The 26,459-nt window shown below is 40.3% G+C and overlaps 1 protein-coding gene across 3 annotated transcripts in view; it reads right to left on the bottom strand.

Moving 5' to 3' along the window:
* cdkal1 (CDK5 regulatory subunit associated protein 1-like 1) overlaps positions 1-26,459 on the bottom strand; it is a 276,511-nt gene that overhangs the window by 5,586 nt on the left and 244,466 nt on the right. For all 3 annotated transcript variants that reach the window (XM_034697513.1, XM_034697512.1, XM_034697514.1), the window contains exons 13-14: positions 16,768-16,851; positions 12,295-12,459 (exon numbers count right to left, since the gene is read on the bottom strand). In XM_034697513.1, the coding sequence (XP_034553404.1) occupies positions 12,295-12,459; positions 16,768-16,851 (249 nt within the window). The remainder of the gene's footprint in view (positions 1-12,294; positions 12,460-16,767; positions 16,852-26,459) is intronic.

Below are 26,459 nucleotides of genomic sequence, written 5' to 3'. Positions count from 1 at the left end.
TGGAGGGAGGATGAGTAACAGAGGTCTGGCTGGCGTTTCCGCATGTGTGTGATGTTCGGAGCACCCTCGGACTCCCTGATGGAGACACTGATACGGTGTTTTGTTGTTGTTTTGATGCTTGAAAAACAATACGGGTGCGTTGTGTTTGCTCTGAAGCTGAGTCGCTGTCACAGTTCAAGTTACTTTGAACTTAGACCTCTTCAGTGTAAAAACTGTCATTACAGCTTCTCCTGTCAGAGGGTCATGCTACTCATTCACTCATCAGCAATGATCTATTTTATATCAACTCTTCAGGAGGATTTCACCACACACTCCTGTAGCTGGTTTCACAGATCAGCTAATTTGTTAAAAGATGAATGAACAGAAAGCAAGAACACTTCAGTCATTAATCATCCATAACTTTATGGAGATGAACGCAGAGAGAGAAAGGCGAAAGGGACCCCGATGAATATTTAATGGAAACAAAGACAAAAGAAGACGCAGACTAAGAGCAAAGAGCCAAAAAGTTGAGCACCAAAAGCATTATCCTTCTCTGCGCTGACAGGCCAAATGCACAGCTTCTTCTCTTTCCATCTATTTATCTGTCTCTCCGCAGGTGGCGACTAACAACGGGGTGCCAGCAGAGAGACTGAATGGTACAGTCGAAAATCTATTACTAGTGGGGAGGATAAGTGAAAATCCAAGTACCAGTAGGTGCGTGTCAGCACAGTGGGAGGGAAGGGGAGAGAAGTGGGGTGAGGTGCAAAACTGAGAAAAAATGAGCAGACGAAGGAGAGGAAGAAAGGGGGCAGGAAAGATGAGGGATGAGTTTTTCAATGATAGTTCACCACCTGCTAGCCAGCGTGCTGAGTCGGTGCATATGTGTGTGAGGAAGACAAAGTAAGAGCACTGGTATTTGTTATTTAGAGAGTGTGTGTGAGTGTGTGTGTGCATGTAGGCCTGTGTTGTATAATGTCTCTCTCTCTCTGGGCTCACAGCGGTACAACAGAGCAAAATAATCCTACTTAAAAATCATCTAACACTACAGCAGGGCTACGGATGGCCTAACACAGCAAGAAACTTCTCCCTCAAGGTCCCAGACCCTCTGGGTCTTAAAATCTTTGGCTTCAATTTCACACATGCACTCTTTTTAGAAAAAAAAAATCTGCCAGGGTGTCTGGTGCAGCCTCTGCCAACACACTGCACTACTCACACAAAGACACACACACACCACATCACGAGAGCCAGCAAGCACAATACACAGTGGTCACATTTCTCACATGATCCTCACCAGCTGTCAGTGTCACTCTATACACACAGAACCAATGGAAGTGGTTTGTGTGGGAGTGTGTGTGTGTGTGTGTGTGTGTGTGTGTGTATGTGTGTGTGTGTGTGTGTGTGTGTGTGTGTGAGTGTGTGTGTGTGAGTAAACAGATACTGTAACAGGCTCCTTAGTCACGGGTGATTTGACAAAGCCACAGTGACAGTCACAATGAGCTGCAGCTGTATTTACAACTGGACAGAGAGAGGGGACAGACATAATAATGGTTCCAAGTGATATGTCTGATTCAGAGAACATCTTTGAACTCTCTCATTGACTAAGTATCATTTAAAGTTATAAAATACTTTGGACTGAAGAGTAAAAAGTCAAAACAAAAGCAAAAGACAACAAAAGAAGACAGAGGCTCTGTGAGGAACTTGATTCATGCTGTCCTTCTGTCTTCCTCTTCCTCATCTGTCATCTGAAACGGTCAAACACTGACACAACAACATATGGGCGTATAAGTATACCCGTCGTCACTTTGCACACTTTACACACACAACTTCCTAATACAAATATGATGTCAAGTTACACTTTGACAGGACCTGTCTCTTCCTGTCACGTGTGTGTGTATGCACGTTGACGCTGACTCCATGTGCCAGTTAACTCACGCACAGTCATAAAGACACATGACCCATGTTTACACATCACATCAAGCATAAATCAAGTGTTTGTCATCTTCTTTTATCTTACTATTTGTAATTGATTTATTAACTGAGTTTCTCATTTAGTGAGAATTTATCATCAGATTTCATTCCCCACAGCGCTGAGCAGCTACAGCCCCTTACACCGTCTGTAGGGCGTGGGAAAAGTGTCGACCAGAACACAATCAGAGTGAGAGATGTCTTCTTGGCTGAAGCGGATTGTTTGCTTACACTTGATTGATGTTGTTACTGTAGCATTTCATTACATTAAACTGTATAGTTGTTCATCAGTGAGGCAGTAATGCACTTATTTGGAAGACAATACATTAGAGTAAGACTCATAGAAGGCTCACGTTGAGAACAGACACTTGTTTGTTATTTTTTGTGTCCTTTTTTGTGCTGTTTCTCTCTTTCTGCTGTTGGCTGTGGAGAGATAATAAGAATGGATGATGTGAGAGTGCTGTTAGTATTAGATGCACCCGCACAGGCCTGGAGCGGCTCCATTAAAAAGTCTTGGTTTGCTGCGTTTTATCTTTTGCAGTTGTTTTCTGGTTTTGGATTTGCACTGTTTGAGTATTTGCTGCATGTTTTCCCAGAGTGACGGTCGTTCGAGCCATTGCGGATAGTCCGCCCTTGTCGAATTAGAAAATGCAAAGATAACTGAATCAAACATTTTGGGAAAGGTCCTACCTTCAATTTATGAAACCTACTGAAGGTTACTCACTGCTTTAGAGAAAACAAGGTATGAAAGCTTTTTTTTTGTCACATGAATCTTACCTCTATACCTACACACATCAGACTACAGGTGTATGTGGCAGTGTTGTAGTACTCGAGTCCAGGACTCGGACTCGAGTCCGAGTTGAGTCACGTTTTGCAGGACTCATGACTTGGACTTGGACTCGAGCACTGATGACTCGTGACTTGACTTGGACTCGAGCGCTGATGACTCGGACTTGGGGTCGGACTAGAGCATTGACTGCAAACGGACCCGGATGATAGAGAGGCGGATTTGGGCTTATATATTGATACCGACTGTTTTAATGTTCATGTTAGATTTTGTATATTTCATAAAATTGTTTCGTTCAGAGCGAGGGCTGGCATGAGTGTTCGCCTGCATGCGCGTTCATGTGACGTCTGCCAGGATTAAAAGACGCTACCAGCCGTGCATTTTTCTTTCAAAGATTTCACAGTAAATCCAGCGAGAGCAGAGCAACATGTTGGAGATTTAAGAGACACATCAAGGAAAGAGACCAGCTCAAACTTTAACAGACATCTGTACAGGATGAACCGAAAAGTGAGAGAGATGCTAAAGTTTCTTGATACCGTTCATCACTTTACTGTGTTAGTATAACGGTGATATTAGCGACTAAAATAACTAAACCAAAGTTATTAAGTTGTTTTATTTATTGTTAGTTTATTGGACACCGGCAGTGATCCCAGTGCAGCAGAATCTCTGAGCACGTCCCCTCATCAACTGAAGCGCATTTACGCACATCACACAACGCTGTGACTTCATTCATAAATTAATCTCCAGACACACCGGCCGGATTTCATTAGAATCTCACTGCAGTGGCAGTCAGACCTCGTCAATTTACTAAAATCAAAACTGAAAATCAAACCGGCCACAGCGCTGGGGGAGAGCGGCTCGTACAGGATCAGACACATTTTAAATTTCCAGTAAAAACTTCAGATTCTCTGAAGTCTTATTAAACATGATAGATTCTCATTAAACAGTCTGTAGCGTCCTCGTGCTCTAACGTCTTCTGGTAAAAAAAAAACCCAACAACATTCACCTCTCCCTGTGTCCGCCCCTCCTATCTTATCTGCCCATCCAGGTGAAAACAATCAAACTATCAAAATGCTTACTAAAATAAAATAATGATAATGCACATGACATTGCCCTTAATACAAACAACAACATATAAATGACATAAAGTAAAATGATTATGAATATATTAGAATAATTTATATTTATGGCATAAAATGATGGAAATAGCTCCAACACTAATGTTAATTAAATAAATGTGTTTCCTACACATCCAAAAGGTCCCACACAGCCAGTCTAACAGTCAATAGTTTGGATTCAAACGGCTGCCCTCCTTGTAATATATAATATTATCGGTGAGGACTCGACTTGGACTTGGACTCGACTAAGACTCGGACTCAAGTCATGAGGACTCGACTCGGACTCAGACTCGTATTTTTCTCTGGTGACTTGGACTCGGACTCGAACACAGAGGCCTGAGGACTCGACTCGAACTCGGATTTGGGGACTCGACTACAACACTGGTATGTGGAATGCGGTATACAGGTGCATACTCAACATTAGAACATCATTAGAATGTTTTTTGTTTACAGAATTGAATTCACAAAAAACCTCACATACCTTTTTTGGTTTTAAATTGATTATTTTGGCTTATAGATCCTGAAAATTGGAAATGCAGTTCCTACAATTATTTGAATATATCCTGAGATCAATCAAAGAAAGGATTTAAAATTCAGTTTAAATATTAATTAATTCAAAATTTAAATTAAATATCCTAATATTTCTGGTATTTTTTACAATGTTTGAGCTGCAGGTCATAATCATCAAAACTTTAAAAATTTCAAAGGTTGAAATATGTTAGTTTATTATTTAATGTATTCATTCTGACTTCTTAAATTATTGCAGTACATATTAAACTTTTTCATGATATGCTAATGTTTTCAGCTACACTGGGACTGGTTTCTCTTAACACAACAAAAAGCTGTCTTGTGTAACCTCAGACATGTTTCCGTTTTGCCTTTGAGTGAAATGTAAAAAGGCCTGAGGTGGTTGTTCGACAACAAGGAACACATGTAAGATTTAATTTGACGTTGTATAATACACTGTTATATTAACTCAATTGCTTTTTAAAGCACTGTGAGAGAAATCTGTTAGTACTCATTCCAGGTAGTGCCTCTGGTGATGAAGTATCATCATGTTTCCATGAGCTGATTACACTCCTGAGATGGATCAAAACTGAAACTTGTTAAGGTAGTAAGGATTGTTATCTCTGTAGCCTGTTTTGAAATCATAAGCTAAATTAAATACTGGTGAAAAATGTTGAGTGATGAGATTCAAGCCAACATTAAAAACAATAACAATGAGGAACTTCAGCAAAGTTAAAACTCTGTCTGCAGGGCTTCTAAAGCTTAACACAGAGACGTTGTTGCTCAAGAGATTTTTATATGACCAGTGCTGGGGAAATTTGAATTTTATGGTAACATGGAGGGAAAAAAGACAAAGACAAAACATGCTTCCTCTAATACAACTTTCCTCCACAACAGCAGTGAGTGAGTGATCTGTTATTTACATCCCCCATCTGTTGTTCAAACACAGAGCAGTCTCAAACCTCTGCCGTTTTAAATCAACAAAACAGAATGAGGCTGCATAATGCTGTTTGACATGTATGCTAAGAAAACTGGAAATAGACATGACTGATATTTTTGATGGCTTAACATTTATCCCTTTGTTACTGTGACTTTGGTTCCTCCAGTAAACACAAAGCGCAGGCCATGTAATACAATTTGACATGCTAAATGAAATGCCTAAAATAGCTACGCCTGCTGTTTGGAAGGCAAAGCAAATTATTTGCCACCAGAGTAAACAAAGTCATGCAAAGGCCAAGCTGAACCTTTTGACATGTTAGATAAAAAACTTTATAAATAGATTTGAGAGGATTAACTGTATCCCGGGAATAAGAGAAGCTTAGTGTTTGATTTTTGTTATTTTTCTGACAATGCAGATGACAACATGAAAACATGCATAACGCAACATCAAAGCAACAATACACAATGGTTACATGTCAACACACAGCCTTTCCACTGTTTGGGGTGAAATGCAGATTTGGGTTCACGTGCTGTGCCTGGTGTGTGTTTTACATGTGTGTATGATTTGTCTACATGACGATCATGTGTGTACACTGAGGGGATCACAGAGCCTGCGGCTAGTAGGAGACCGCCAATCACACCAGGGGGCCTGTGCATCACAGTGAATGTATATATGAATGTGTGTGTGTGAGTAAGCCATGTTTCACCAATAAACCTGTTGTATATTAGTGTGCATCTGTGTCTCTGTACACTAAGCACTATGATGCAAAGTACCAGCAATCCCACCCACTCATTCTGTACTAGAGAATTTAAGATACCATTTTAAAAGGACTGTATGTGTTTTCTATATTCCTCTCTTTCCATCCAGCGATGCCAGAGAAGTAAAACACACAAACAACAGGCATTGGATGGAGTTAAGGGAAGGAAGGCTGTGAGGAAACTGATGAAACAGGACACAAAAAGGGAGAAAAACACACAATAAAATAACCAAACAAATAGAGATGAAAAGAAAAAGAAAATGAGACGAGAGGGAGAGAAAAAAAACTCAACGGGGGCTGAGAAAACGAAGAATACCAGCCTCAGAGAAGGTAGGAAGAAGGTCTAGAAAATGTAATACCACTGCACAGATTGGTCCATTCGCCTCCTTTTTTTTTGTTATTCTGTCAATTTGTGGTCATGGAGGGACACTTTTCTGTGTCCGTCCTGGTGCTTTCCTTTCTCTCCTCTGTCTTTCATACGAGCTGTCAATTTGCTGTCTTGTGGAGGGAGCAGAGCTGTTTTCTTGTCTTTCTCCTATTCTCTCTGTCTCCTTGAGAAAGTATGCTGTGAAAAGAGCTGATTATTGGATGGCACTCAAGCTGCTTTTCTGTCTCCTGATCTCTCCGTCTACCTCTCTCTCTCTCTTTCATTCTTTCCTCATTTTTTGGCCTCTCACTCACACCCCCACCCCACCTACTCCTCCTCTTCTATCATTTAATTTCATCTGAGGATGAGGACCAGTGAAGATACTTTCTCTTTTTCTTTCCTTCACCATGCTGTTGAGTGCTTTCTCTGCCATTGTGTCCCGCTAAAAAGACTCATTACTGTCCTTCCCTTGCTGCGGAAAGTGCTGTTTCTATGAATGAAGGGCTGACAGGGAAAAAGAAAGAGAGAGAGACTAAGAGTAATGGAGAGAGAGGGGGAACGGAGGAGGAGATGTCATCCATATCAATAAAAGAACATTTTTTTAAAACCTTGGTCTTGTTTTGTGATTAAAAGGGCAAAACATCAAGGCCCATTAATGAACATGTCACAGCGCACAAAGAAATCAGGGAAGGCAGGAAAAACAAAATCCAGGCAGAAAAACAGAATAAAAGCACAAGGACAAGAGAGGAGATAGAATGAAACATAACACACACAGAATGTGACTAATGTTCCGTCTGCGCCCTTCATTTCCATCAGGGTTAGTGAGGATTGAGGAATGACTTTTAACGCTGAGGATGGGCCGGGGAACACCACAGGTAGTTTGCCATTTCATGACAGGTTGACCACAGAAAACATCTCACAGCAGGATAGAGTCTTCAGTCAATCTGACATGCATGCTATTTGGGTTTTACAAGCTGGCACCTTAAAGAAACTCTTCATTCTGAAACCAGTGAAACCTCAGATTAGTTTTTGTGTTTTACAAATTGTTTAATACAGTTTTGTGTAAATTTGTTTCGATTAAACTCCCACTTTTAGGGCGCAGACTTAAGGCTGATTTATACTTCTGCCTCGCCCCAACGTAGCAGGGGCTGACTTGGACATGAGCACCACATAATTGTGTGTCGATGTGTCTGTGTCGCGCAACAATTCTCCGCCGAAACCCCTGAGGGCAGTGTGGTCTCTCTGATAGTCCGGTCACCTGCTTCCGGCCCCGCTACAATCTCTGTTTACTTTTCCACAGAGATTCAGAGCGTTTTATGTTAATCTACAGCTGATACATGTTGCTGTTTATCATACAGACATGATTACAGGGAAGAATAGATAGGTGGGGGTGAAATACACAGCTAATGAGCAGCGAAGTGGAAGTGCTGTAAATGCAGGAAATACAATACCGCCGAGCGGACCAATCAGGTGGCTTGCAGTCAGCTTCGTTTATACGGGTAATTACATTTTGGAGGAGGTGCATGTCAGCTATGTGCTTAGGCCTCTGCGTAGGTATGGGAGCTACGCCGTCGATTCAACACAGAAGTATAAATCAGCCTTTAGCCTAATGGTTATGTTGGGCGCCTATGTTTGCGGGTGGCCTGGTTCGAATCCGGCCAGCGGCCTTTTTCCTTTGACGTCATTCCCCCACTCTCTCCCAGTTTCGTACACTATCCACTGTCCTCTCTACTAAAAAATAATAAAGGTGTAAAAGCCCAAAAATTATTACTTAAAAATAAATAAATACAAAACTTTTAGATGACAGAAGAAAATTAACCAGGAAACGATAATAACAAAGGAAAAGTTTTTTTTTAAAACTGTGCTTTTGAATGCAAGATGTGCAGCTTTATTCTTTCTGCAAAGGAGCATTTGGGATTAAACTATAAGAGTGAAAAAAAGAGTGATTCGAAGACGTCACTTTGGGCTCTGGGAAACAGGGTTTAGCATCTTTCACATCTTAAAACCAGACCTCTTAGCTGTTTATTTCTATGGTTTCTATTTCAACCAAACAAGAAAAAAACAATCATTTCCATAAATTGAAAAGAAATCTCAAAGTAAAATCCCTTTAAACAAATCAAGATTTGCATAATTTGTTTGGCTTTTCTGTTGTAAATGTAGCTTCCTGCGAGCTGCAGAGCTCAGCGCAGCATTGTCTGGCTGCACACAGACAAAGAGCAGAGAACCATTAGATCACTGAATCCATCCTCTTTACTCATTCATCCATCCATAATTCCTACACCTGTCCATATTCACACATCCATGCATCTGTTCATCTGCCCATCCATCAGTTCAGTGTATCTAAGCCATCACCATCTCCATATCTATCCATATATATCCGTCCACTCAGGTCCATCCATCCACACAAGCTTTTACATGCCACCATTCTGTAAATCCATCCATCTTTCCATTCGGCCATATTGCTTCATTCCAATGCACATTGGTATGGATGCTGGCTGCTGTGCAATCATCTCTCCCTCCATCTGTGAAATGATAGATCTCTCACTTTGTTCCTTTTTCCACAAATGGACATTACAGACCTTGGTGGGTTCTTCTGCCTATCCAATCACCCACTTATCCACCACTCTTTCTTTCTCTCACTTTCTCTCACGGCCCTCCTCTGCATCTTAGATTAAAGGATACAGCCTGGTCTCCAACCGTCTATCAGTGACACAGCTATCAACCTCATCACACAACCCCTCTCTCCTCCTGCTCTGTTATTCTTCTGTTTTTCTCTTGCTCTCTGACAAAAGCCTGTAATTATAGACTCCACTGCAAGACATGGGGGTGAGGATCTCTCTGCCTTCTCTTAATCACTCATTCATCTCACTCACTCACTCTCACACACCGACACACACAGCACAGTGTGTGGTGGACTCACGCAGAGACTTATGGAAAATGGTCTTGAAATGGGTATAGACTAGCAACAAGTATGTGAGCAGCGGTACATGTTGTCATCCCCCTCTGTGTGAGTGTTGCAATGTTAGATTGTGCAGAATGCAATCAGACCTCTTCACTCAGTAAAAATAATAGTGAATGTAGATTCTGACACATTGAAGTCAAGGACATCACATATACTAGAGGGCTGTATTGTAACTGTGGCTGCTGCTGTGGCTGTGGCTGTGGCTGTGTGTGTGTGTGTGTGTGTGTGTGTGTGTGTGTTTGTGTGTGTGTGTGTGTGTGTGTGTGTGTTTGTGTAGCTTGCAGATACGGCTGTGTTTCCAAGCCATTAGGTCACTTATCTGTTAGCACTGTGCTCCACTGTGGCTCTTCTGGCATCAAGAGCTGACAATGCGGGTCATGGGGACTAGAATACAGATCATCTGCAGCATCACAGGAGATCATTTATTACAACAATATGTTAACTGTTGATGTGCTGTGGACTTCAGGGACACGTTCATGCATTTTACAGATCTGGATAAACCTCTAGACGTACAAATATGATCAACCTTTAAGTCTGTCTCTTCGTGTTGTTATAATGTGGTGCTTTTTCGATTGTCTCAAAAGTAACAACACAAAATTGAATGCCCTAATGCTGCCTTAGCTGTGGTATTGGTGACCCTGCCAGTCCATGCATTGATTCTATGACTCTTTAACCCACAAGAGCTTTCAGGAAAATGACACAAGAATAGTTTAGGACCAGTCAAACGGCAACCGCCGGCCACGAGAATTGAAGCCCATGCGGAAGTGTTAAAAAGTGCAGTTCATGGAGTGTCCACTTGAGGCTGGTTCCGGAAGTACCAGAAACCACATACACACAAATTCAAAAAAGCCGATCTTTACAGCAGAAATAAACATGTTTACAGCCTGATACAAAGAGGCACAGCTAACTTGATTGACAGGCGGGAACACTGTAGCTGTTGGCTCGGAGGCTCAAAGACCGCCTTTTTACCTCACAAACAGCAGTTAGGTTGAGTTCAACATTTCCAATATGGCTTCCGTCGCCGATTAGCCTCAAAACAGTGCTTCAGAAACAGATGGTTGACGTCATTAATTACACAGTCTATGTGACCAGTCAAAAGTGTCAGTAAAAGCTACAACATCTAAGATATGTGTTCTTTTTCCATCAATATTGTGTATAATTTCATTATTGCACTAGTGTCAGAAGGGCATGCGGTATTGGCCAAGACTCAAGTCTAGATATTGGCGTTACTGCTAGGAGAGAAAAACTGGTATTGGAACAGCTTTAGTCAATTTTTCACAAGCATGGAATGTATTTACAGAAAAATGTATTGTAGGTATTTCCTCTCATCCCTTGCTTGACAAAGGATGGTCAAACTCAAACTCCCTACATCAATTGTAATGAATATGATGGAATACAAGGACAGAGGTTCTTGAGGTATAAGGACCAGGAAAAGTGACACAAGCGTGTATAGCAGTGAGTTTTTTTCTGACATGCTATGGTTGTGTTTTGGTCAATGCATGGAATGTCAAGTGTTATTGCATCAATCAAAAACTTCAGGCCTGAGTGTCGCGTGTAAGATTGTCAGAGTGCTGAAAGACTGAGTGTCAAGGAAAGTAAGCAGGGAAAAATGGATGCTAGCGTGTGTTGCTGCATGGCCTGCAGACTTTATAAGGCAACTAGTTTGACAAGGTCTGGTCCTCGCTGCTGAACTTTTCATCGCTAAGTGATGTGTCGCTTGGCCTGTTGTGAAACCTCTTTCTTTCTTTTTATCTCCTTCTCTGCCATCTATTTCTCACCCTCTCTCTGCTTGCTTTCCTCTTCATCAGTGTCGCCCTCTCTCTCTCCCTCATGTCTCTGTCTGTTCCTCAGGTCCCCTCCCTCTCAGTCTGGCAGTAAAGGCTGATGGAGTGTGAAATTAGAAAGTGTATCATATTCTGCTCTGTGGCTCCAAGTCCTGAGCTATAAGCTACAGCTAGTCAGAGTGAAAAATAACATGCAGTGAAACAGATACATTAACATGCTGGTGTGTGTGTGTGTGTGTGTGTGTGTGTGTGTGTGTGTGTGTGTGTGTGTGTGTGTGGTAAAACCCACGACAGAGGACAGTTTAGCCAGCCACAGCTTATCTTAAATTACTTATCTCACGCCTGGTACACTGGTGCTTTCCCACAAACTGCAGAAGTGAGCACGGATTAAAAATGTGGAGCAATTCACACACACACACACACACACACACACACACACACACACACACACACACACACACACACACACACACACACACACACACACACACACACACACACACACACACACACACACACACATCCACACCCACCTTATTAATTTGCTGATGGAACAAAATTTGGAGATGCTGTGGTAGACTGTGATAGTTTTGATAAGGACAGGACAGAGTGACAGCTGCACAGATGTGTGCGACATCTCCCCTGGTGAACTAAAGAGTTTAAACTCACTCACATGACTCTGGTAGACTCAGACGTCTTTTCGTCAACAGTTTTAAACATTGTGCGTAAAGGTTGCAGCCCTGCACTGCACTTTGCACTTATTTAATCAGGAGAAACAGCACAATGTTTGATTGTTACACTAAGTTTTTATTCTTTATTTCGTTTTCTATTTCATACTCTCAACTTTGTTTTTGAACATGTACTTTATGATCACTCACAATAAGTTGACCTTCAGGTCCTACTCCATTTGTTTTAGTTCTATATGTTCTTTATGTTCCTTGTAAACAACTCCAGCTCACTCTGATTGTCTCCTTTGCAATCAAGCCTAGTATGTTTTCATGCATAACCTAAGTTGACTTCCAGGGAATGTGTTTTTATGTCGCTATAATTCACAGAGATGATTTATTAACGTAGTTGAATTAAGGAAATGTGATTCCAGAGCTTGAGCATGTGGTCGAGTTTGTTTACCTGCATCAGGCCGGATACCTCTCCCTTCTGAAGTGGCGTGGCGATTGAGGGAGTGAATGGCTTACTGTCATCCACTGGCCGGCCTTTCAGGAAGTGTTTTCCTGCCTCATAGATGTCCACCTCAATCATCTTCCCTTTGAACTCAAGCCTCTTAGGAACCAGCACCTGCAAACCAGAGGAGAAACTTCATGAGGCTGGTGTCACTGCACAAATAAAAACTGCACAACAAACCACAAAGAGCTTCTTTTTTTAGTGTTTGGTGATGACCATGGAATTACACCATCACCCAAAAAAACATTTCCAAACATGAAGGTAGAGAAGCTCCGGAGATTTCCACAGCACCAGACAAAAGTATTGTGTTGTTAAGTGGCTTAATTTTAGTGACCGGAGAGAAAAAATCCTCTTGCTGAGCTTCAGAAGTATTCAGTTCACCAAATAACAAACCCTCTGCATGTCTCTCCACATCTGTCAATTAAATTCTCAATTAACCGCTGATCAGAACTGTTTTCCCCAATGCTCCCCCACATTGTTATTCAGCGAGTCCCTGCCTGCGTGCAAAAAAACACAGGGCTGAGTGTTTGCAATTCCATTTATGGAAGCCCTCAAGGTCAAAAACTACGGCAACAGCTGTGAGATAAACCAGAGGGATTTGCTGGTTTGTCTTATTATTTCACCATGGCAACTATAAATCTGGGCTGATCACAGCAGGAGGGAAGAGAAAACAAAGAGTTATAATTACGGCTTAGTGTGAAATGGAATTTGTTCCTAATGACTTACCCCTGTAAATAAAGATCATATGCAAATCATTCTCCTTTTCAAAGCATTTTCAAACCAACCACAAAGTTTACAGATGACGTCTTCTGTCGCATTAGAAGTTCTGATTTATTACTTTCCTTCAGCACTTTCTCTTTTAAACTCTAAGAGAACAATTCATGGTAGGATTGTTGGTGGGATTCAAAACTGGAGTCATAAAAGCTTTTGAGAATTATTGTACAAGTCGGTCTAAAGTAGGGCTGGGCGATAATTCGATAACAATAATTATCGTGATATAATTTTTCTCAATATAAATATAACAAATGCTCTATAAAATTCAATATATTTAAACCTATAATTACACCCACCCACTGGAAAGGGAGGGGGGCGCCAATGTGCCTTAGACTCTAGTTGTCAACTTATGTTAGACGGAAGAAGAAGACGGCATTGAACGGCCAATCATGTCTCAGGGTGAGAGGTAGGCGGGCTGGAGCGGAATGTAAACACAGCTGAAACGAGCAACAGTGACACTGAAGAAAACTCCAAACCTACCAGCTCAAAGCAGAGTCATTACTCTGACACTGTGTCGACTCAGCTTTAACTATTAACTTCATGCTTAATTTTATATACTTTCAGGGTGTGGGTGAAAGAAGAGAAAGGTGACAATTTCTGCTGTGCCGTTTGAACACGTTTAATGTCGAATGAGACTGTAGTACAACTGAACACTGAACAACTGTGATTCGTTCACGGCACTGTGGGAAACAACATCATTCTGCCAGTAATCCTTAGTAACCTTACAGGAGAGTGCACTACTCAAAAAAGATACTCTATAAACTGATACATCATACACAATTTGATATATCTTTGTTGTAAATTTAAACTATATTATGCAAATATTCTCAATCTGAGAAAAATAAGAATCTACAAACTAAAACTTCACAAAAATCTCATCTTACATTAAAGACCTGCTTCCTGTTAGCACCGTCAGAAATGAGGGTTTAAAGAAGCTGATCAGAGAACTAAACTCCAGACACAAACTAACAAACTGTCTTCAACTTTCATTCAGGAGCAAAAATCTGCCTTTAAATTTAAATTGAATAATGATTTGATATTTATTGTGATAATTATCAATATCGACTGATATGAAAAATGTTATTGTGATAACCTCTTCTTCAATATCGCCAAGCTCTAGTCTAAAGTAGTTTTTTTTTTACATTGTATGCTGATAAAGGCTGTCCTCCAGTCAGAGAAGAATTTAAATCAACCCAGTATAAAGAAACTTCTATAAGAATGATACTAATCGGAACATTCATGTCTTTTTTGCTTCCCTCCATCCTTTAACTCCTATGAGAGGAAAAAGAGTAACACAGTAATCTTGGACCTGTTGGGGATTCAACGTCTCAGCCACATCCACTGCAGCAGGGCGCTGCCGTGCTGACTCAGACCGTGTGGTGGTCTGTCTAACCATTACAGGTCTCTGCTGGGCTAAGCTACTGACTGAGAAGAGGAGCGCATGTGAACGGGTGGAGGAAGTGTTGCTGCTGTGAAGGCTGGAGCACGCCTGGCTCAGTGTTAATCTGTCAGTCTTTATCCAGCTGGTAGAATATGATAGGAGACGAGGAGCAGGCCAAACACACACACACACACACACACACACACACACACACGCTCACAGTGGTCAGAGTGTCGAGCAGCAGGTGTAATGATTAGGTAGGTGTGGCGCTGGCTGCTTATGTGTGTGTGTGTGTGTGTGTGTGTGTAAGGCACGAGCATCCAGGTTGAGAGCAGAGAGGTAAATCAGCAGAGCTGTTGGGGGAGGTAGGTGAGTGTTTGTGTGGGTGAGGGTCATTCGAGGCCCATTACAGGGTGATTAAATGATGAAAGAGCTCGTCTGATTTCATTGGAAACCCCCCTCCTACTTCCTCATTCAGCTACCAACTGGCACGCACGCGCGCACACACGCACACACACACACACACACACACACACACACACACACACACACACACACAGGTGGGCTGGGTGCCTATTATACCCGTCAGAATAGATATCCATCCGTTGGTGTAAAACGGAAACTAGGCCATTTGTTCATGCTCACACCTTTCTCTACCTTATTCCTCACTTCTCTCAACCCACACACCTTTATCTTCTTTCTCTGTCTTTAATCTGACAACTCATTTCACTTCATGGCTGACCCCTCACTTCTTTTTCTCTCCCTTCACCACATATTCGTCCCTGCTGAACTTTACCGCTCCTTGGTTTTCCTCTCTGTATTTTGTCTTACACGAAGGCACCAACATGATACACTTAGGACTTAGAACACTGTATATGACTGTACTGTATGGGAATTAATATATTTCAGTGTGTCATCTTATGGATCCACTGGAGACACACACTTTACATGATTTGATGATGTATGCCCTGGGGGGACAGATTCAGGAACATCTTGGTGCACAGTGTTTCGTGTTCTTTCTTCAAGACAGGGAGTGATTTAGAAGGAGAGACTAAATACTTAATACCCTCTTCTCCCAGAAAATGGGACCGGGGAAACATCAAACATGCCAGCAAGCTCTCCTCTCCAGAACACTGAACTAAAACACACATGACATACATGCCTGCATATGCACAAATGCACACATGCATGAAGGAGTTTGCTCAACACACACATGAACTGAGTGACACTGGTAACTTAAGTTTATAGCCTGCAGAAGGAGGTGCAAAGGGGGAGGAGAGGAGGGGAGGAGAGGAGAGGAAAGTGGAAGGGAGGAAAAATTATTACCAGCCCCTGCCCTCCCTGCTAATAAAAAGCATAACTTCAAACATGTTTCTGATGATGGTTAAAGCAGGAGGAAATTGATTTATTTGAAGATGTTTTAAAGTGAATTTTTCACAGGTTGAGAGAGGGTCTTTGAAGCCACGCGGATGTGTGTATGTGTATATGTATGTGAGAGTGAGTGTGTGTGTGTGTGTGAGAACAGCTGCGCGTGTGAAGGATGGAATGTTCATGTCTTTAGGGCTGACCTTAATGTTAGTACAGTAAAAAAAAAGCAAGAAAGTAGTGCCGCTATCAGCCTCAAAATGCTCTCATGATCACTGCAGGGTGTGTGTGTGTGTGTGTGTGCGTGTGTGTGTGTGTGTGTGTGTGTGTGTGTGTGTGTGTGTGTGTGTGTGTGTGTGTGTGTGTGTGTGTGTGTGTGTGTATCAGGGGTATGTGTGATATTATAGGTAACCTACTTTAGTCAATACAAGCTTAAGCTTGTGACACCTGCTGGGAGTACTCCTGTGACATGCAAAGCAAAGCTTCTCATCTGATATGGTGGGTGTGAAAATGAGGAAGGGTTGGATCCGCTTCACACACGCAAATGTTTTCATCAAATGCAGATTCATTTGCAGCTTTTTTCTGATCTCTGCTTTTGATGCTGGATTGAGTCCGAGGCCAACATGACTATTTAAAGGTTCATTCAGTGTAAGGTGTCAACAAACATCCAGTGGGAAGACTTGTCCCACAAACACAGATATGCAAACCAGTCAGTCTGACTTTACTTCATGTTTAGGGTTGATCACAGAATGCAGGTTAAAAAGGGATAAGTGTACTTTTATCCCTGGAGCTGCAGTAGTTTTCTTTAAAGGTAGCTTATATGCATTGATGCCTGAATATAAGCAGCTCAGCTCCCTTAAAACTGCTTCAATAAAAAGTTGTAGTCGAACCTTGAAACGTACCTGTTCATAGAACTTGTTATGAGCCACGTAGTACTGCGTGTCAAATGACTCCTCTGTTACCAGCACATGTTGCCTCTCTCCAACCTGCAGAGAGAGAGAGAGTAGGAGAGAGAGAGAGGGAGTTAAAGAGAGGGAGTTAGAGAGAGAGAGGGAGTTAGAGAGAGAGAGACAGTTAGAGAGAGAGAGGGAGTTAGTTAGTTATGAAACATGTTCGGATGAAAACCAACGACACACGAGTTCATTACGGTGACACTTCAGTGTGTTATGTGGCCTTTGTTCAGACGTGCCTTTATCTTTATTTGAGGCCATCTGTGTGTTTGTGTACATGTCCTCAGCCATATGCCGACCACAACCTAAAGGATTATTATCCTTGGTAATCATGAAACATCCTCTTTTATCTGCACTTTCTTTTCTATCCTTGCCCTCCTCTTTGATTGGTTTTGTCTGATTACACATACATCAACATTGCTCTTTGTTTCTGTTTGATTTGATTTTGAGTCCGAAGGTGACGTACACACACAAGCACCTTCAGAATTAATGTTTTACTTATTCACTTATTTCAAATGTTGCCAGCAAAAAGGGAACAGACTGTAAATGATGTCTCTAACACTCTTCTATTGATGTACTCTGATCCTTAAAGAAACATATGTAACACTCCTATCTTAGTAATGTGTTAACATGTTAACACATATATACTGTACTGTGCATGTAAAGGCTTAGGCTATGATTCTGCTTATACCACACAGACCACGTTTAAGGACTGTGATTTATTCCAACAAGCGAGCTGCCTCGGTCACACAATCTGCTTCTATTCATCAACATCCCAATTCAATCAAAGTTTTGCACTTCCATGTTTTTTCCATGTTTTCTGTTAGTGCAGTTCACCATTTAATTACAATCTCAAGGTCCCCCGACCACTTCAGTGTTAGCGCTTTAGCTGAGAGGATGGTGAGCACTATTAAACTCCGGTCCTTAAAAAGGAAGAAAACTGAATAAAAGGGGAGGAAAAAAAATCACAAGGCTGTACAGGATACAATTCAAATGCTCAGAGAAAGCACTCTTTTCAGGACATCAGAAAATCAATACTACAAGAAGGCCTCCAAGTGAAGAAAATTAGCATGGGACAATATGACAAAATACATTTTTGTTGGAGAATGTTGTGGATTCAAAGACAGAGAATGAAGACAGGAGAATAAGAGCTTTTCTGATGTACGATGGGAGTGAATTAAAACCACTTCAGGGCTGACAGAAAGGAGGATATCTTTGCGACTTCTTTCCAATAGAAGAGTGCTTCCAAAGCTCTTTCTGAAAATATTTGACTTTTCTTTATGTCCACACTCACTGTACGATTTTTGTGAGCAGAGTTTATACTTTGTTGTACCGTTTGAAGTGTAAATTATCTTTTTAAGCACTCTGAGGGCAACTGAAATAAGAACACAAGATGAAAAACATCACTTTTAATTTACCTCCTTATATTAAAACAAGCTAACAGCGTTGTAATGCAATGCACCACAGAAAGTTTAGATCCTAGCGGGCTACTCTGGAAATAAAAATGTTTAGAATATAACTACTACTAGATCTGGGAGAAATACAATTGAATTTACCACAGGTGGACAGCAATTAAGTTGTAGAAACATTTCAAGGATGGTCAGTGGAAACAGGATGCACCTGAGCTCAATTTTGAGTTTCAAAGCAAAGGGTGTGAATACTTATGTACATGCGATATTTGAGTGTTTTATTTTTTTTATTAATTTGCAAACATTTCTACAAAACATTTTTCACTCTGTCATTATGGGCGTAGATTGTTTAGGGAAAAAAAATGGAATCCATTTTGGAATAAGGCTGCAACATAACAAAATATAGAAGAAGTGAAGAGGTATGAGTACTTTCCGTACCCACTGTACCTGTACCTCTGTGGGCACAGAGCGTGCTGCTGGCTCAACAGGCAGTGTCTGCGTTTTAACTGCCTGTTAGGAGCCCTGTACAGCAAAACTGTGCTGACTGATCATTTCCCTTGCATAATCAGAGCCTAAGAAGTCTCTGACACATTGCTCAGGGTGCTTCCATTTCTGCAGACACTCATCATCCCGTTTCTTTTCTTCTCTCCTTCCTATTCCCTTCCCTTCCTTATCCATCTGCCTCCATCCCTCTCTACTGTCTCTGGGCACTTTCTTTGTTGTTCATACCTGTCTTCTTTCACATTAACTTTTTATATGACTCTACTGCATGTGCGTTCTGACACAGACAACACCTGCACAGGCATGCTGACAGACTTAAAAAGAAACCATATAAATTACAGTTTCCTGCAAACAGAGCATTTTTCAAAGGTGGAGAAATATCCTTTGAACACAACGGCTGAATGTTGAACATTCGATTAGGGCCTTTTGTTTGCTCTCTTGGACTGAAGACTGCTGCCTTTGTGTGCATCTAATCCTGAAATATACACTACCAGTCAAAAGTTTCGACACACCTTCTCTTTCATGGGTTTATACTTATTTTAATTACTTGAAACACTGTAGATAAATACCAAAGACATCAAAACTATGAAAGAATATATATGGAATTATTTGATGAACAGAAAAGCGTTAAACAAGCCCCCTTTTTCCTTCATGACAGCTTTGCACACTCTTGGTATTCTCTCAGTCTACTTCATGAAGTGGTCTCCTGGAATGGTTTCTAATTATCATGAGCCTTGTCAAGAGTTCATTTGTAGAAGGACTTGCCTTCTTAATGTGTTTGAGACCATCAGTTGTGTTGTTCAGAGGTAGGGTTAGTACACAATGGATAGCCCTATTTGACTACTGTTGTAATCCAGATTAGTTCATAGTTTTGGTGACTTCAGTATTAATCTACGATGTTGAAAATAATTAAAATAAATAAAAAACATTGAATGAGAAGACGGGTCCAAACTTTTGACTGGTAGTGTATGTCAAGGATCAGAGTTTGTTTTACTTTGATGATCTTTTTTAACATTTCCTTGACCATTTCCAAATTCTGTGTTACACATAACTCTCAGAGCTAGATGCGAATTCTTATGTTTCTGCCAACCATAACATGCGATCCATAACTGAACCATCAGCCAAGAGTGATGATCTGGGATAAGGTATATCCCAATATACTGTTTGAACTGTAAATTAAAGGATGATCACTCATAAATATGAAATATGACAGATATGAGTTGACGAGTTGCACCACCCTATAAGCTGTGTGTGTGCATTTACTGCATGCAGTAAACGTGTTGGCTGTGCTCATGCTTCTGTCATTTATTTGGTTGCATATCAGTGTGTGATAGTCTGTATTTAGATCTGTATTTGCTCCATCTGTTGGAGACGTCGCAGGAAACCAAACAAGGCGTGTATGTGCACGTCTTTGCACAGTGAGATGTGTATTTACTTGGCTATCCAGAGAATAACATCCCATGATACGCAGCAGATCCACCACAGATTTGTGGGATCATGAGTTTAATTGATAATTAATCCACATCATAACAGGGATAATGAGAGAACTGTGGCTTTGAATTGTAATCAACATTTTCATCTGCATCACAAATAAAGAAGCAATTCACTCGCACATCCTCCAGAATCTCTCACTGAATCTGTGGCTCTTTTTCCAACCATGCAACAAGATTATTTCAGCTTCCCTTTGGATGAGATTAATAATGGAGCACAAGCAGTCCACTGAGGTGCACGTGTGCCAGAAATAATGGATTCATATGTGGGATACCTTAAGGAAGTATTATTGGATCCTTTTTATTTTCATTTCATGTTCTTCCCCTTGGGAATATAATCTCACATCAGCATGTCAATAACCCTTTTAATGCTGACAATACTCAAGTGTACAGTTCTGTTTAACCAAGAGATTCCAATGCTCTTAAAGGGCTCATTGTGTGTAACTCAGACAGGAACTTATGGATGAACAAGGATTTATAAAACGGGAATGAGACAAAAGAAAAGAAAAGAAGAAGGTCTAACTGAAAGTTAGTTTTTAAAACTTGTCTGAAAACCCATTTTTATTCCTTGGCTTTCAACCCTGCATGAGACTCTGCTACTGTTTTAGTGGTTTGTTTTTATTTATAGTTTTATTATCCTGTGTTTTAATTGTTTTTATGCCTGCATTGTTTGTCTATTTATGTACAGCACTCTGTTCTGGCTGTGGTCGTTTTAAAGTGCTTTATAAATAAAGTTGAGCTGAGTTGAGTTGAGAAAGTATAATTCTCATGATCACATTTGAAGATAATTTTTCCACCTGAGAAACATCATGCAGGTCAGACCTTCCCACTCATTGGAAGATGCCTAAATGTAAACTATTGCTTCATCACGAGCTGAAACAACTTGTGCAACTTCCTTTTTAATGGATTATCAAAAAAGTTGTTAAAGTAACTAAAGTTTGTGAAGAATACTCCTGCTGAATCTTGACATGAAAAAGAAAAAGGATCATATAACTCCACTCTTTGAGCTACTGCACTGGCTGCCTGTTTCTTTCAGTTTATCATGACCCTCTGCCTCTGTTCATTAGAGATCTGTTTGTGTTTTATGTTCCAGAAAGATCGCTTTCTAATCTGGATTTTAACTCAGAGTAATTGATAATATATATATATATATATATATATATATATATATATATACATATATACATATATACATATATGTATATATATATATACAGCACCTTTAAAACAGATGTTTACACAGTCATTTTACAAACAAAACACAGCAGAATTCAGGGGGATGAAAGAATAAACCTTTGACAGATGGGGAGAAGTGTAGAAAATTCTAAAAAGGCAAATAACAAAATCAAAGGTTAAAAAGAATAAAATGATGAAACAGTATAGACATATAAATTATTGTTATAGAGGTTTAAAAATGTATAAATTAAGAAAAATAATAAGTCAAAGTTTATATGATATATATAAACATGGGACTTATTTTGTTTGTCAAATATATAAACTTTTTTAATATTTATTTTTAAATCAAAACAGCACTGAAAGTAAAACAAGACTATAATCCCCCAAACTTGGAACACAGGGTACCACTCCTGCGTCTTTGATTTTCTCTTCTATGTAGTATTCGGTGAAGTTTGAAATTTACCTAAATAGATCAAAACAGGATATGAAACAGCTATGAAATGTGTTCCTTTATTCTAATTTTATGAAGTGCAATAAGTAACTCAGGCACAGGGATGCCTTGGGTGGGTTTGATGATTTCCAATGCAGTAGTATTCTCCTGCGTGCAAGCGGTGTTATAAAAGCAATAATGGTTTAGGGTTTATACTCCTCAATGTGCAGTTATCTTTATCTGTAATACCAAATATAGCTGCAGCTGCACTTGGGTGAAGTTCAATATCAAGAGTCCTTAATATAGTACTGAAGATCACACCCGGTAAAGTGAAAGAGCAGGACATGACCAAAACATGTGGTTTGTAAAATATTTTTTACTGATTTTTAACAATTAATCTGTCATATGTAACTCTTTAATGAGGGCTTTTTTGTCTTGGTTTAATTTTTTTCATTTTTATCAAAAAATTGTTTATTCATATATGAAGAGCTTCAGATTGCACATTGGTTTAAAAAGATGCTTTATGTATAAAATGAAATACATTAAATTCACATTTGCTTTGAAGCATGCTCACCTATCAGGATGGGCTATAGGTCAATTTCCCTACACACTAATATCAGAATGCTTCAACAGACAGTCCAAGTGAGTGACTGTGGGTAAAGTCTTCATGAAGTAAAACGTCCTCACTTGACTCTAAAATAAGTTTCTGATTTTTGTTCCTCTCTGCACCCTGCTGTCTTCTGTTTTGCAACTATTTTGCCAATCTACATCAAAGAAACTTTTTCTAGGGTTTATTAAGCTCTACTGTTTGTTGCTATTTGTTCCCCTCCAGCTGTTTTCTTCTTCTTATCATTAGTACATTTTATCTGTATCTGACCAACACACTGCCGTGAGTGAACCGTACCCCCCACTGTTACAGCGGTGGCTTGCAGGGTTCTGCATCCCCAAAGCTGAACTCTGTTCTCCTGCTTGTTGTAAATAAAAGCATAACATCTCTTCCTCTTACACGCATTTAGTTTTTTCATCTACTCCATGAACATGTCGTGAAGCCATGTGTTATTTACACACACACACACACACACACACACACACACACACACACACACACACACACACACACACACACACACACACACACACACACACACACACACACACACACACACACACACACACACACAGATCAACTTTTACATCTTTCTACAGAGGTGGATTTTTTTAGACAATGATAGTGGGGAGTGGTTTAACAATGCTAAAGAGAGATGCTCTGATCTTTTGAAACTTCTCTTTGATGAAGTTACTTGAAAGACAGAGAGAAAAAAACCCCGGCCCTGTTGGTTTAGGAATTTTATTTAACTCTCAAAGTCAAAACCAAAGGAAAAGTGAGTCAAACTTTTTCTGTGTTTGCCACAAAGAAGGAGGGGATTAACTGCGGCTTTGGTCAAAGGTTGGCAATAACCAATGTAAAACCAACAGAGATCAAAGTCAAACAAATGAGCAAGTTTGGAACGCAGCCCGAAAACAAAATCATTTAGAATGAGTCATGCACTAACAGCACGAGTAGACCGAAGTGATGACTGATGAGCAGAAGAGGAGAGGTTCAAAGATTTTCAGACTCTCGTGATGACACAGCAGTTTTTTGGCAACTATTTTGTGCACACTCTCTGTTAACAGACTCTTTATCTGTCTGTTCATGCTTTGAACTCCTGGCTTTTACATCACATGTAAATATCTCTCAGAAGTGCAGTCATATCAGGTGCAACTATAAGTACAAATGTACTCTATCTACAGACTTTCCCACACAGGACTTAAGCAAATCATGGTCTTTAATCTAGGAGGACGATTAAAAGTTTGATGAAATAATAATGAATATGATAAAGAACAATAATTGAGTCATTTAAATACCATTCAGCTTTAAAATGCTGATAAAGAAAATAGTTCACAGAGGAAAATTGTGCAACTTACAGCTTTAAGTATTAAAAGAATTAAAAGTTGAACACAGAAGTTGTATCAGAAAGTAAACAATAGATGAAACACAATCACCCAAGGCATCTTTGTCCAATGCAATGATTTGTGTTTGATAGTCAGAGATCAGTTTAAGAGCACATCAGATCATGTTCATATTTAAGTTTAATGTTCAAATAGGCTTTATTACTAAAAATGAACCACAACCACAGCCTTTCTCTGAGCTGTGAGAGTAGGCTTGTACTATAAAACCGAGGTTGAGGCAGATGGCTGTCCAACATGAGTCTGGTTCTGGGGATTCTGCCTGTTAAAAGGAAGTTTTTCCTCGCCGCTGTAACTAAATATTGCAAAGGTGCAATGGGTAAGACTCTGTCTTGGTGTTGAGTCTCTGTTCATAATTTGACATAGAGTGGTCTAGACCTCCTATGTTTGTGAAAGTGTCTTGAGATAATGTTTGTTATGATTTGAGCAACAGGGCTTCATCCTCTACATATTCTTAAAAAAATCTAAATTCTTGACCTTTTTCAGAGCCCAAAAGAAGACAGATTTTAAAGGGTGAGTACAGACTCACCTACTGAAGATCTGAGAAACCAGTCAGCAGCTAACATGAACATTGAACACAACAGAAAATGAAGAATCAACTTCTAACTCCCAGGAGTTGGGCAGCACTTTAAGTGGCTGTTTAATCTCCAGAGCCTTGAGAGCAAAACTTTGTCCTTACATCTTTCATCCCGTCTTCCTTGATTAAGACAAAAAGGACTTTTCCATTAGTGTGGGCGACACATATTTCTATTCTGTACTGAGATATAAACACATCTTCGTAAGTCAGTCAGTAAACTGAATTGGATCGATAGCCCAGCTTTGATGAAAGGGACATAATTAACCTTTGACTGTTACAAGAAATTATAGAGAAACGGGCTTTAAAATACAAGGTATGTATTTTTTTAAATGTTGGATCATTGAGATGTAAAGAAAACATAGTTTGTGTGTGAGATATTATGAATAGATAGAACGGCTAAAAGAGAGGGGTGAATGATGGTAGAGCGAAAGAACCAGATGGATAAGGTTCATTATGTGCTGCGTGCGTGCGTGCGTGCGTGCGTGTGTGTGTGTGTGTGTGTGTGTGTGTGTGTGTGTGTGTGTGTGTGTGTGTGTGTGTGTGTGTGTGTGTGTGTAAGTTAGAGAAAGAGTGAAAGAAAGTGTAGAGAGATAAAGAGCAAAGCAAGGAGGAAACACGTCGTGCGAGGCAGCCAAGATTGTGTTATAAGAATGATAAAAGCCACTTGAACACAACGTGCCAACTTAAGTAACCAAATCACACACGTACACACACACTGACAGAGGTCCACACACACCACTACACAGAGCATCTCATTAGGCTAGTTTACTGACAATTACCCCAACATACCTCCATGAATACACACCGGGCTGAAGCCTCATGTGCCTCTGTGACTGTGTGTGTTGGTGTGTGTCTTGAGGCTAAACACCAGACCTCTAATGCTGTCTTGGCTCTTGTATTCAAACCCGCCCCCCCCTCTGCTGGGGAAATGTGAGACACTTTGCCAGAACAGAACGCTGTACACCTGCATCAAATCTACAGCCCCCCTCCAGGCCTGCTGCAGCCTTCCCAAAGCTCACTAGAGTGTCTCTCTCTCACTCACACTCACACACACACACACACACACACACACACACACACACACACACACACACAAATAAATACACTTGCTCTACCACGTGCAGACATACAGTGAAATATAAATCATACATGGTTACACTTAGAGATGGCTGCGCAGCTAATTCCAAGAAAGCAAAAGTAAAATGTTGAACAAGGGAAGATATAAACCTGTTCACCTCACCTGCAGTAAGTTTAAAACACTGCACATATGCTTCTGAGCTTACCTTTCAGTGTAACTCAGATTCATTCTAAGGTTTGTATTAGTTTCCAGGAATGAAGAATTGTACTCTCGCTGTTCTGAGTTTGGCTGTCTGAAAGCTGAGGTCACAACGTGCGCTCGGTCACAGAAGGACTTTCACAAAGTTAAATAAAGAGACGGGGAAAGAATGGCAAACATGTGAAGGTTAGTATAAACTGCAGGAGTTATGGACAATAAGACACTTTTGTTTGCAGGAGCTTTTCTCAGTGTTTGTTTGGGTTCAGTCTGCAGCACCAGCTCTGAGAACTACTTTAAAAACATTCTCAGGCTCCTTCAAAACATGCTGACTAAAACCTTGAATAAAACTTTATCCAAAATGACAAAGACTTTAAAGCTGTTTGTGCCTATTCATTGATGTATTTTTTCCAGTTAGGGGTTCATAGATGCAAGTATTCCTACCAAATTGGTTGCCGGATGGATTCATACCAAAACAGTTCAATGCAAAATTAAAGGTACCTAAAAATCTAAGGTCCCTTCATGGACCCAAAAATGGGAACGTACCACACTCAGCATGCATAACCTGTTTTGTAGGCTCACTCCAGACTTGTTCCAGACATGTTCCAGTACGATGACTTTCTCAAACAAACTGAATTTCACTTATTTTTATTTTTCAAATTTTATCAGTTTTGTAAACTCCATCAGTGGTTGAAAAATGCCCATCAAGCCTCATGCAAGGTCACAGAAAACGAAACTAGAATGGTCCTTTAGTTTAAAGCAAGCAGCAACCTCCGGCCGT

Source organism: Notolabrus celidotus, chromosome 12 (assembly GCF_009762535.1).
Source record: "Notolabrus celidotus isolate fNotCel1 chromosome 12, fNotCel1.pri, whole genome shotgun sequence".
NCBI classification, from domain to species: Eukaryota; Metazoa; Chordata; class Actinopteri; order Labriformes; family Labridae; genus Notolabrus; species Notolabrus celidotus.
This window is presented reverse-complemented; position numbering and strand designations above follow the sequence as displayed.